The following is a 12,923-nucleotide window of genomic DNA, read 5'->3' on the forward strand; positions in this document are numbered from 1 at the left end:
TAATAATTATTCAGTTATCGTCATCGATAGAATATATTAAAAAGTGGTTAAATAATATAAAGTTGTAAATGTATAATATACGTTGTCTTTATGTTCGGAGAGAAAATTTAAATGTCAAAATGAAAGAAATAAAGAAAAATAACGATAATTTTTTTAACTCAAATCTATTGTTATAAAAAAATCCTTATTTCGCACTTTCGTTGTATTTTATTATTGCTTTGTTATTTAGAATGCGTTGAAAGAAAATAACTTTGAAGAGAAATGTGATAAACAAATCGTATCGTGTCGAAAGGTAATTTAAAAAAAAACACCAATGGACTTCTGCGTAGTACATTATTAATATTATTAATAACCGTATAGCTTTTTCATAACAAATTCTGTGATGAAGTACCACGACCGATGGACTGGCGTTAATGTAAAAAAATTATGTGTTTCTGTTTCTGTCATCTACTAACTTACTTTATACCAGTGACCAGGCAAATAAAATATTTTCCGATGCCTGAAATAGCTTTATTTTTTTATTAGTAGACGTTATTGCGTATATTGTATTTTGATCTATATTAAAAAATCAATATAATTAACTTGATTCAAATAAACTGATAAGGATAACTAACGTGAATTAGCGACATAGTAAGTTCCCGACGAATAATATAACAAGGGTGTTCACCAAACATTTTTGAAAAATACTTGAAAGGTTTTGAAAATAATCTACATTTTTGTTCTATTGTATAGTATGATTTTAATTAAGATTTTACTCAGTACAGCTGCACGGTGCGTGCTATTTAAAATAAAATTGTACAGTACATTTTACATCTGATATTAAAAAAAAGGAATAATTGTGAAAAATATTGAGGTATTAAATAATATTCTAATTAATATTTCAATCTGTCTTTGTATAAGAAATTGTTGTACAAACAAATATTAAACATTCATTGAGCACGCCTAGTGACCTAGATAAGAAAAAGCTATATATGAACATAGGTAAGTAACTACTATTCACAAAAATTAAATACAAATATTTAGATAGCTTATATTATGACGTATAATTTTGAAAACAAAACGTGGCGATGGAAATTTATAAATATTTACATCACAATCCATAAAGGTGGTCAAATGATATTGCCAAAGGGGAGGGGGGTGGATATGACTGATTATTAACATGGGGTATTTGATTGTTAAAAATATAATTTATGGTTATCAGCTCTTAAACATTGAAAAAAAGATCATGGGGATCTATCCCCTCACCCTTCCCCTCCAATTTGACCACCACTGATCACATCAGACAATATGAGTACCTATGCAAAATGTAATTCCTGTTGAGCATCATAGGTAGGTACTTTATTGTTATATTAAATAACACTATAAACTATTACAGATTCTGAGTGGAGCGATGAATGTATTGGTCTTACAATGATGTGTATTTCTTTTATTTTTAATGTTTTTTGTGTTGTGTACACGATTAGTAGTCGAAATAATGCTTAGATTTTCAACTTCAGTATCTTGTTCGATGGGAAATTGAATCTCGATGGTACTTTTGGGAGGTTGAAATTCCCAAAAGTTTTCAAAAGCGCCCGAAAAACAAAATAAAAATTATACAAACAATTTTTACAATTTTTAAAATATCAATATCTTATTACAGTAAAATTTGAATTGTAATAAAATTTTTCAAAATATTATTTTAGGAAATTTTTAGATCTTAAATTATTCACTATCAATATAATTTTTATAATTTTTTTTTTATAATTATTAATATGCTTAACTTATATCTATTTGTCATTTTTCGTTTGTCAGGTCTTTCTGGTAAGTATTCGTATAGTTTTTATAGCAATTTTTACCTTTTATTTAAATTAAGTATTTAATTATGGTATCAAAACTTTCAAACACAAACATTTGAACAATTCGTCTTTGTCAACGTATACAGAATTCACTAACTATAACCGTCTTGTTATAAATTAATTTATAGAAAAACTTTTTTTAAAAAACTAATTATTTCGAAATCATTAAATTTAAAGTTGAGAGAAAAATATGTTATAAAAATGTCTGAATTAAATTTTTTTTTATTTCATTTTTAGATCAAATTATATTTTCTATTTGAACATTACTCTTGAAGGTTAGAGATTTAAGCTCGGTAAATTTTACGAAGAAACGTAAATTTACCAGGTAATTGTTTTTTACCGTTGTTAAAATTAAGTCACCCATTCATTGCAAATGTTTCTACCGGCGTAATAAATTGCACTTATTTACTAATGTTCTGACCATACAAACAATATTTACGATTTGTTTAATTACAAACAAAATTACGAATAAGTACTAAAAATGGGAAAAAACAATTAAATGAACATATCTGACAAAAGTTTTGAAAAGGTAAGAATTTATAAATATATCATTATATCATACATAATTTAAAAATGTTAATAAACATACACCTTAACAATTTTACCAATATACAAATCTAATAAAAGTTTTGAAGAGGTATGATTTGAAAATATTATATTAAGATATAAAACATAATTTTAAAATTTTAATAAAAAATTACACCTAACAAAATTTACCAACTTACCTCATTTTAATTAACTGATTTAAATTTTACGCGTTTTTTCTATTGGTAAATTCCACCTAATTATTGAAGATAAATCACAAGAAAATTTAACTATATAATGATAAAAAAAAGCCAATCGGATATGAAACACAAACCTTTGGGAACTTAATTCACTTTATTCAGTAAAAACTAACCTAATACTCACCTCTAGGATACACATAATGATAAATCACTTTCAAAAAACGCCGAGCTTAATAAAAAATAATTATTTTGTAGAGATTTTTTTCACATTTATTTGACGATAATATATTTCCATATGCTTAAAGAAACTATTGAATTAAAATCAGTAAATTACCTTTTTAAAGTGCCAATCATTCGATTCACAAAATAAAACAAAATAATGAATGAGACTTTTTGAGTAGGTAAGTTACAACTTCTATTCGTAAAATTGTTCCCAGAAAAAAGTCAATACCTAATGCAGCTATTAAACTTTTATTTTTTTAATGTGTTTATCGGAACAATACCGGCAAAAATAAATTTTGTAATTTATAGATTTCTTCATTAGATTATAACCGAAAAATATCATTCCACCATAGGTATTATTTAATAGTAATTTCATATTATCAATTTGTGTAATTGAATCAGTCTCGCGGGAAGGTCCAAATAATTAATTAAAATGATACGTACTGATTTCGGTAAACCACAAAACAGACAAACTAATTGAACAGATGTGTTAGAAATGTGGTTAGCTCTTAACCAGTTAGGTATAATAATGATATAATATAGTTGAATTAATTTCGTAGGTGCGCATGAAAAAAATCACATTATTTCATTCGTTATCAGTTGTCCTTTTATTAATTATTTAACTTACTGCTATTTTCCTGCTGTTTATAATAATATATTCCATAATGATTAATGTTATACAACTTATAATAATAAGATTAGATTTCCGGATCTGAACGAGAGGAAAAGATTGGACGTAGGTGCCATAGATGTGTTAATTTGTATGCGGTTATTGAGCCTTGAGTCTTTTGTAGGTATATTGCGATAATGATTTAACAGATTTTTAAAAAGTCGAATGCCTGTGGATTCCAACACGTTGTTATAATCTACTGTCAGACATATTATACCATCCACGATACGGTAATTTTTTCGATTCATTTAATAATTATTATAAAAATTAAATAAAACTAATCTTTAAGTATATATTTTTACAGTCTTAAAATTAGAATATAATATATTTAGTTAATTGCAAAATTAAGGTCTTTGAAGTCATGTCGTCCGTCAAAAATGAATTTTAAGCATCTTGATTTAGTAAAACAAAATATTTTTTTTACCGTTAAAATTTAAGGTGATCCGACATCTGTCAGTATTATTCCTTAATGGTGTACGTTTCGCAAGCAAATAAAAACAAGTTCTGAAACGACATGTACCTAGCATTAAAATTCAATAAATAAATCAAAAACAGTAACATTCCCCATATTAAATATTTTTCCTGTCAGAGTGAAACAATATTACGCTCATAACCTTTTTGGATTTCAATCTCAAATGTAGGCGAGTACCTATATTGGTTTGCAGTATGAACAGTAAAGTTATCATTACTCTTCATAGTTAACATTAAGTAAGTACTTACTTTCTAATGTATAATTTTTTTAAACTTATTCATCATGCAATTATTCACATAATTTGCTTTATGATTGAAATGTCAATAAAACCTTATGCGGGGGCTCTAATCCCACACAGCATTTAGGAAATGATAATATTTTGTGAATATTTTGGAGTGCTTAAATCATAAATATTTGACTAATAATATTGTATAAATATTTTACTCTCATGATAACAAAATATTGGACTATATGGTTGCACAAAAATGTTGACTTAATATTTTTATAATGTTTCCATGAAAATGTTTTTTGAAAAAATATGATTAAAATGTTTCGTTAATATTTTTTACAAAATATTTTTCAAATGTGAACTTCTTGGCCAAAAAATATAAATAAAATATTTCCTTATTATTTACGCAACTTTTTCAAATATTTTGACAACTATATAGTCTATATTGTTTTCCTGAAAACTAGTTTTACATAGTTGGGAAATATTAAAATGCTGTGTGGGAAATAATAATCTTACTTCAAAATTGTTTAATAAGTCAAATCACTATTCTAATATTAGAGTTAACAAAACAGAAGAGTGGTTGTGATAAACGGAAACTTGATAATAATATATTGTGCGTATACCTAACCTAACCTATAGGTTATATTAAGTAGGTATATGTATACACATAATATGTCAGAGAGAGAATACAATTTATATCGTAGGTACACTGGCAAACTATTTTATTTAAGATACCTACGACTCACCTATATAGTATTGATTTGTAGTTAGGTATGTATAATCACAAGAAATTAAAAGAAATCTAAGTCAAATCTTAAGAATTTAATTATTATTCGAATTTCCCTATTTCTATTTGTTCTATCTTCTATGGAGTCAGGGTCCACCAAAGACGTTCACCTTTGGAATTTTTGAATATACAAATTCACATCCCCAACTTTTATAATCGTGTGCTATTTGGTATTATTCTCGATCTCACAGATAAAAGAACATCTTTTATTCCTAATCGCTATTAATATTATACATTGAAATTGTTTTTGATATTTTCTTACTTTGTATTTTTGTATTATATTTGTTCATATTTCGTTGGTACTTGAGTTTAAACCCCGCTGACTTACAACTCTCGTGATATCTCTAGTTTAAGGCCAGTATTCATGACGATCGTACGGTTAATCTGTTTAATCAACGACGTTACGCATATACGAAAATGACAAACCAGACACATTTGTATGAAATAGTATAAATAAATAGACTATTATGCGACTGGCAGCATGCCACCATCGACTGATCTGGCTGGTTCACGAAAGTTGAAAACACTATGAATGTTCAGTTGCAATTTCGGATAGATTACTATTATCTACCATAAACACAGCTGTGCGTTATGTTATGTACCCGTTTTATATATACATGCCATCAGGCTTATTCTGGTGTTGTGATTAGTTCGGAAAATACGATGAAGTTGTGATCGTGTCTTATTGCAATAATAATCATTGTGGCTACGTTTACTTGATTTCGTGATATATTCGGTACGTATCTATATTACAAGTAAACTTGAGTTTTCCTATTATAAACCTGAAAATAACCATTTTATATGATTTTTACCGTTTCGATTTGATATAGGTACGTTTCCGAGGGTACCGGGATATACTTACTTAAATTTCGTTGTTATCTCAAACATGGTATACTTTTGCGCTTTATTATTATCTCCTGGCTCCTGCTACTCGTAGCTTTTACATACGTGGCGCCGCCAATGACAGGTAACCATCTCCCGCGCTGTCATAATTCTACTGTTAATTCCGTTTAAATTCCTGTTAAATTCCGGTTAAATTCCCCATAAATTGTTATTCATGAAAAAGGATAGATTCTCAGAATGATGTCACCCGTCGTCAAAGTTGATACATTTTCGCCATTCATACGCATCTCTATACTCTGAATCCAATTTTTAGTCTAATGAACAGTGAACTACCTAAATAATAATGTAATTCACGCACGATTACTGAATCCGTTATATTATAATTATGAATAAATAAAAAAAGCCAAAATTAATCTTATCGTTAGTAAAAAACAAATTGTCAGTCATAAAAAACGATTGTATCAACAAAAAAATGTAAGTTATGTCATTAGCTCCCGAGTATAAATAAATATATGGGTACAATAAACATGTAAAATAATAAATAATTAACATACACTTGTCAAATACATTTGAAATCAAAAACACGAGCAACCTCCGATTTTTTTATTGATTTTATGAAGCTAATAAATACACTTATCTATATAGAAAAATCTAAAACTCTGTTAAGAATACAGTAGTTTCTTTGACTTGTTGAAAATGTATATAAACGACAAAACCAAACCTAAACTAACAATAAAACATCTACTTATAATACATTATACAAAATATACATTATAATTAATCACCTACCAGCTAGTAGCTAGTAGTAATAGCTCACATATTATTAAATAGGTACCATTGATATTTTTTTTATATTATGAGGCACATCATATCCGTTATTAGCACTTGGTTTAATAATTCATCGTAAAAAATATGACGTTGTTCAAATAACAACTATTAGGTACATATTAGGTACTATTTATAGTACACCTATACCTAGTGAATAATATAATTGTCTACACATGTTTTACTTGCTGCTTTTATTTGCTGAAGCCATTACATTAAACATTATATAAAACTGTATACAGTTGGTCAACCGCATCCAACATCTATTATATTGACCTTTTAAAACTCAAAAATGTGTATGATGTTATTAATATTCGATTTATACTAACCCGTGTTTATTGTGGAATTACTCAATACCTATCCAGCGCTCACTTTTACTTTATTTTGATCAGAAGTCATAATTAAACTGGTAGGTATAACTGATATTTTTATGTGTATTTTTAAAGTAGGTACCTAATTTAAAACTGTATACTTAATAATAAATCATGAATATCTACAAAGTTAACTAAAACTTATATTAGAAATAGTTTAGTTGACTATAACTCTATATATTTTAATAGCAAAAAAAACATAAATTATGGATTATGAATTATAATTTTTTTAATAACAAATTTTCATATTATATCCATCCAAATCTTATAAAAATTAAAATAGGTACTATACTCCATGGGTATATAAAAATATTATCTGAGGTTTATATAGATAAATGTAAATTTATTTATTTTCAATTAAAAAAAAAAGAAAATTTTAAAAATCGTATTAATATATTACATATTAAATATTATACTAATCTTTATTTATTTAGTTTAATATTAAATATTGCTAAAACATATAATAATATAAATATAAGTATAAACAAGATTTAGATTTAGCAATAATATTACGTTATCATTATTTTGGCTTCAAAGTTCTAACACAAATAATATACAATAAATATATTATAAATTATAATAAACACATTATACTAAATTTATTATTTTTTTAGGTTTTAATATATAGGTATTACTCGTGAATATGATGATGTCTACAGACCTGTATATTACCAGTAAGAAACGTTTACATACTTAAAATTCGTATTGAAACAGCATACTTATTTGTTAAAAATACATTTTTTAATGATAATAATATTAATAACTTACATTGCCTTTGTATCATAAATTTAATGGGTAGTTAAAGGTAATAATTTCACTTTTTCGTGATGATTAGTTTTATTTTTAATATGTAGACATAAAAAAAAATTATTGGTTCAAGTTTAATAGCTTAAGATGAATAAAATAGTATACAATATTAAAAACATATTTTCATCAAGTTTTAATTTTTTTTATACTTAACTTAGAAATTGACTTGATGAATGAAAACAACGAGCCGTATTATATTACAATGGTTAATTAATCAATCACTTTTAATTACTTAGTGTAGTGAACCGTAACTAATTAATAATTTATTTCAATAAAAAAAAAAAAAACGACTTAAAAATACCTTTGAAAACCTTTGAAGTAAGGAAAAAATATTTTAGTATCATAAGTTGATTACTAACATATTTATAAAGCCCTACTTTCGTTAGTCGAAAAATCAAATCAGTGAATTATCCATTTTGAGGTCCAAATATTCTAATGACCTAGAAACGACTATAAACTATAATACAACCGTGACAAAAAAAAAAAAAAAAACATGTCTTATTATCACCGCAAACAATGCTTGCAATGTGATAGCAGCTATACTAAATGAGCGAGGTGCAATTGTATCATGCAGTGCCTATATACTGGATTAGTTTAAGTTTATTCACACCTACATAAAGCCGTGTTTTAAAAATTTTACTCGAAGAATTTTGCATTTAACGTCAAAGAAAGGTTATAAAATGATTATATTTATATACTGTGAGTACCAATACTACTATACCTAATATATTATATACTAAACATAATTATATTATAAACAATATTTTTTTAACTTTTAGTTATTTATAACCAATCAATTATCATTAACATAGTAAAACCGGTTTATTTTTAAGAAAACTGTTTTATTATTAGAAGTAAATCAAAAATAAGTTCTACATAAGTAAACTTCAAAAATCGTTTATTATTTAATAAATAGTTTTAATGATGTTTTCATATTTTCTTAAAACCATTTAATTTTATTTAAATTTATGAAAATCCAAGGATTAGAAAATACCGATTATTACAGTGAGAGATATACAGTGTTATGATGATGTTTTATGATGATTAACATTTTCAAAAAAATGTTTTCGTTTTTCCTAATTCAAAATAATTATCTAATAACACGTTATGTAAAACACTTTGAAATTTCATATATATTTTTTTATTTTAATCCAATTGATGGGACCTACATTATTTACCACCTTAAAAAATTAAACCAATGGCCATTAGATTATTTAAGACTCAAATAATCTTAAACATAGATAAAAATACAAAACAATCGTATTGATAGTAGATACAAAAACGTTGTACCTAGGAAATAAATGATATCTTTTTTGAAAAATAGTCCTTAGTTTCTTATTTTGTGAAAAGATTGGACAATTCACTAAATATTTAATTTTAAATTAATAAAAACATAATTTAATTAACATTACATAATATAATACAGCATAGGTACAATGTTCTAAATTATTTATATTCAGGAATTGTAAAAACTTGCTCAACAATTATTGTTATTTACAAATATAATATTACGTAATTTTAAATGTGATACTTTCTCCTTACAATTTTCTACGTATGATAAAATGATAATCGGTCAGTTTTTTTATATTTTTGTAATATTACTATGGCATCATACCGATAACCGATATTATTATATTTTAAGCAAACAAAACAATACTAACTACAAACTAAACAAATCTATTAATATAATATACATTTATTAATATTCTAGAAAATATTAAAATATGTATTCAATGTTGTGATAAATTGATTTGTTAAAATATTTTTTGTTTATCATTATCAAATTTGTATTGAGTGTTACTCGCATACATTTAATTTTAAAATTATGTAATATAATTTTAATGTTAATGAGTATAATATTATAACTTACAATCAATATCTATACCATATAATATAATTACCATATAATAACCCATACCTTATTGTTTTAGAATGTTTATTAATTTTATTTATGAATAAGACTTCGTAGCAAAACAAAATTTCACATTAAACAACACCAAATTACCTTATTTATAGTTATACCTTATTCTTTTACTATTATTACTGTTAACCTAGGTATTCTAGTTATTGTAAGTATTGTTTTTATTACCTCAGTTACAACCAAATACAATGTATAATTGCCTAAGTCATAATATAAATAGATAATATATGAATAAATAGTTTATGTATATTAGTTATATCATCTTAACTAATAATATTAATATTGATATTAACTTTTTTTAAATATTTTTTCAAAAAAATAGTTGTTTAAAAATGTAAGTTTTTAGGTCTGAAATTAAAAATATTTATGATGCTTCAAAGTTAAAATATCAACATCACGCATAATATCTTTAGCCTTTCAGTATTAGATTCAAATTTAATTTTATCTAATATCTAATATATCATTAAATAAAATTAAACTATTCAGGCTATAATTTTTTTGTTAATAAAACGTGTTAAGACATTTACATTTTAAATTTAAATTTAATTTAACAGTACAATTATATTAATATTAAATGTTTGAATTTTTCATAGATATATACAAATACCTAGTATAACTTTGATTCAAACATAATATATTAATTCTATATTATATAAATATAAAAGAGAAAGTGAGGCATTTCAGAAATAATATTAAATATATTTCAATTATTAAGTAATTTTATTATAGTAAACAAATAGTGTATTGTTCAAATCAACAAAATATAACTGGAATAAGCACGTCGATATTGTACAATATTCTATTTTTAGAAACTTTTAAATTCTGAAATAATAATATTCATTAACACGTTGTTCTTTCAATACAATTTGTATTGGTTTATTTGCTTCTACGCTTCGTGTTTTATATATTATTAAATACAGATACAAAATATTTTTAAATAATTAAAATTTTCAAATTTTGTAAAAATGTTTTTGATTTTCCATTTTAATATTAACGTTATATAATAATTTAAAAATATAATAGGTAATAAGAAGAAAAATCTTAATAATAAAAAAGAATAAGTCCCTTGAAATTAAAAATATATAGTACCTATATATCAAAAACCGATAGAAATTAGAAACCTGCTTGTACCTATATTTTTTACTAAAAAATATATATATCCTTTTATTGAAACCTTCAGCATCCGCGGAAAACAATGTATCATTAAGTTTAATAGTTCATAGTTTTTGAAAGTGAATACTTAAATATGATAAATTGTAATATATTTCAAAAAAATTAACTAAAAATGTAATAGGTAAAGATAAATTCATAGAATATTCAAAATTAAACTAAGCAACATTTATAAAATATATTATTTGAAATATTATAATTTCACAAGGTCGCAAAATATTTAATCTTTGAAACAGTTATATTCTACAACATAGGTGCAACTTTACTCGTAAATTGAATTCTGTATACCGTATACACTCGCGCCCTTTGGATCAGTTGAATTTTCGTTTCATTAAAAACACAAATTATACCTCGAAATATGATGAAAGGTACCTACTAAAATTGAAATAAATTGAAATTATACAGTTGACCAAAGAAATGTTAAGTGTCTCCATGCGTTGTGTATATTGTCTCATAATTATTGTTTACCAATTATTAGACTGCACAACAAACAAATATTTAAATGTAGGTAGGTGACAACTGTGTCTATAAAACATATTAGTAGCAATCGTTTTGATATTGACGCGGATATTTTGACGTAGAACCTTATGTTTAACATTAACACATAATAATAATGATACAAACTAGGCTAATTTACAACCATATTTTGAATATATTTGTTCTCATTATACATATAGTATTATTAAGTATTACGAAATCATAAGCCAACATAAAAAAAAATTAATAGACATTCATTTCACATATACAATTTCAAAGATCTATTATTGTATAAGTACTAAGTTTTACTTAAGGTTATAATATATATTAGACGTACAGTTGTCCCTTACAATACATTATACATTCACAAAAAATTATAGCCAAAAGGAATAAATAATTATTATGCGCTTGCAATTTACATGAGTGCATTCATTTCGAATTATTTAGATACGATTAACATTATTTCAACGCTTCTAATTAACTATGTTAAAACAAAACAATTATGTAGTCTTAATTAGCATAGGTGCACGAATGAGAGAAACTATTTTAAATATGTATAATTACATTCATTATGAATAATTACTCTGAAATAAATGTTAAATAATATCTTATTGATAAGTTACAAAAACTATTGTTTCCTATTTTCTTATTTTCTATGTCACATACTTTTTTTTGAACATAAATAATTTCAATTCATAGAAAATTTTATCTCGAAAAAAAAAACATCTTAAATGAAAGATATATTCAACTGCAATACATAAAGTACAACCTTCTAGAAATTAACAAGAGTGCGAACTTTGTGATTACTGTAATTGGGACCCTGGCCGGATCTTGTTTTGTTTTTTTTTTCGTTGTTAATATTATTATTTGATTATCTATTCGTTTCTTTGCTAGTGTATTGGAAACCCGTAAAAAAGCGATAGCGCGAGGGCGATAAGGACGTGTGACAATCTCAACAATATTAAATGCAAATACTATTAGACGGGCCCCTATTACTGGTCAGACAAATTAACGTAATTTATGGGTTTGCTATCAGTCATTCGGTGGGATGGGATATTATAGTACCTACCTATGGGGGCAACTGGAAAAAATGAATATTTTTCTCGATGACTCGGAATCGTGCGAATGGCGCCATGCACTTCAACCGCCAGTGACCCAGTGTAGTACAGAAAAATCCATTTGTTTTCCTGTTTACATTTTTAACTGAAACATATAATATATAACAATATTGTACACATACTCAGCATGACGTATAATAGAATAAAATTCATCGAATAATTTCAATATTTACTTACAATCTCCATCAGTATATTTAATTTAATTATTCTAAAAGTAGGTACAATGGTATACAAGCGAAGTCATCTTAATTTACACAGTCTCAAAATCATACCATAAATAATAATATTTTTTTAACTATTCCTGTAATTATTATGAATCACAACCTAGTCAAATATAGACTACATTAATATAAATATGAATATATTATAAACATGTGGCAATGTGGCAATCTGTCATTGATAACTTAAATAAATGTGTTCAAAACGATTGCAAATAAAAATCTCAAGCCAA

The 12,923-nt window shown here is 25.1% G+C and overlaps 1 protein-coding gene across 6 annotated transcripts in view; it reads left to right on the plus strand.

Annotated features, from left to right (window-relative positions):
• Positions 1 to 4,000: 4,000 nt before the first annotated feature.
• The window catches only part of LOC100160237 (pancreatic lipase-related protein 2), a 38,782-nt gene continuing 29,859 nt past the window's right edge, over positions 4,001 to 12,923 (plus strand). Inside the window, exons 1-2 of one of the 6 annotated variants that reach the window (XM_029489386.1) lie at positions 4,001 to 4,160; positions 7,594 to 7,653. In XM_029489386.1, the coding sequence (XP_029345246.1) occupies positions 7,623 to 7,653 (31 nt within the window). In that variant the 5' untranslated portion in view covers positions 4,001 to 4,160; positions 7,594 to 7,622. Of the gene's footprint in view, positions 4,161 to 5,423; positions 5,677 to 6,818; positions 7,018 to 7,593; positions 7,654 to 8,139; positions 8,486 to 12,923 lie in introns of those variants that run through there. The other 5 variants (XM_016803889.2, XM_029489387.1, XM_016803892.2 and 2 more) reach the window with 5 other exon arrangements.

This window comes from Acyrthosiphon pisum, chromosome A2 (genome assembly GCF_005508785.2).
Source record: "Acyrthosiphon pisum isolate AL4f chromosome A2, pea_aphid_22Mar2018_4r6ur, whole genome shotgun sequence".
In the NCBI taxonomy this organism is placed as follows: domain Eukaryota; kingdom Metazoa; phylum Arthropoda; class Insecta; order Hemiptera; family Aphididae; genus Acyrthosiphon; species Acyrthosiphon pisum.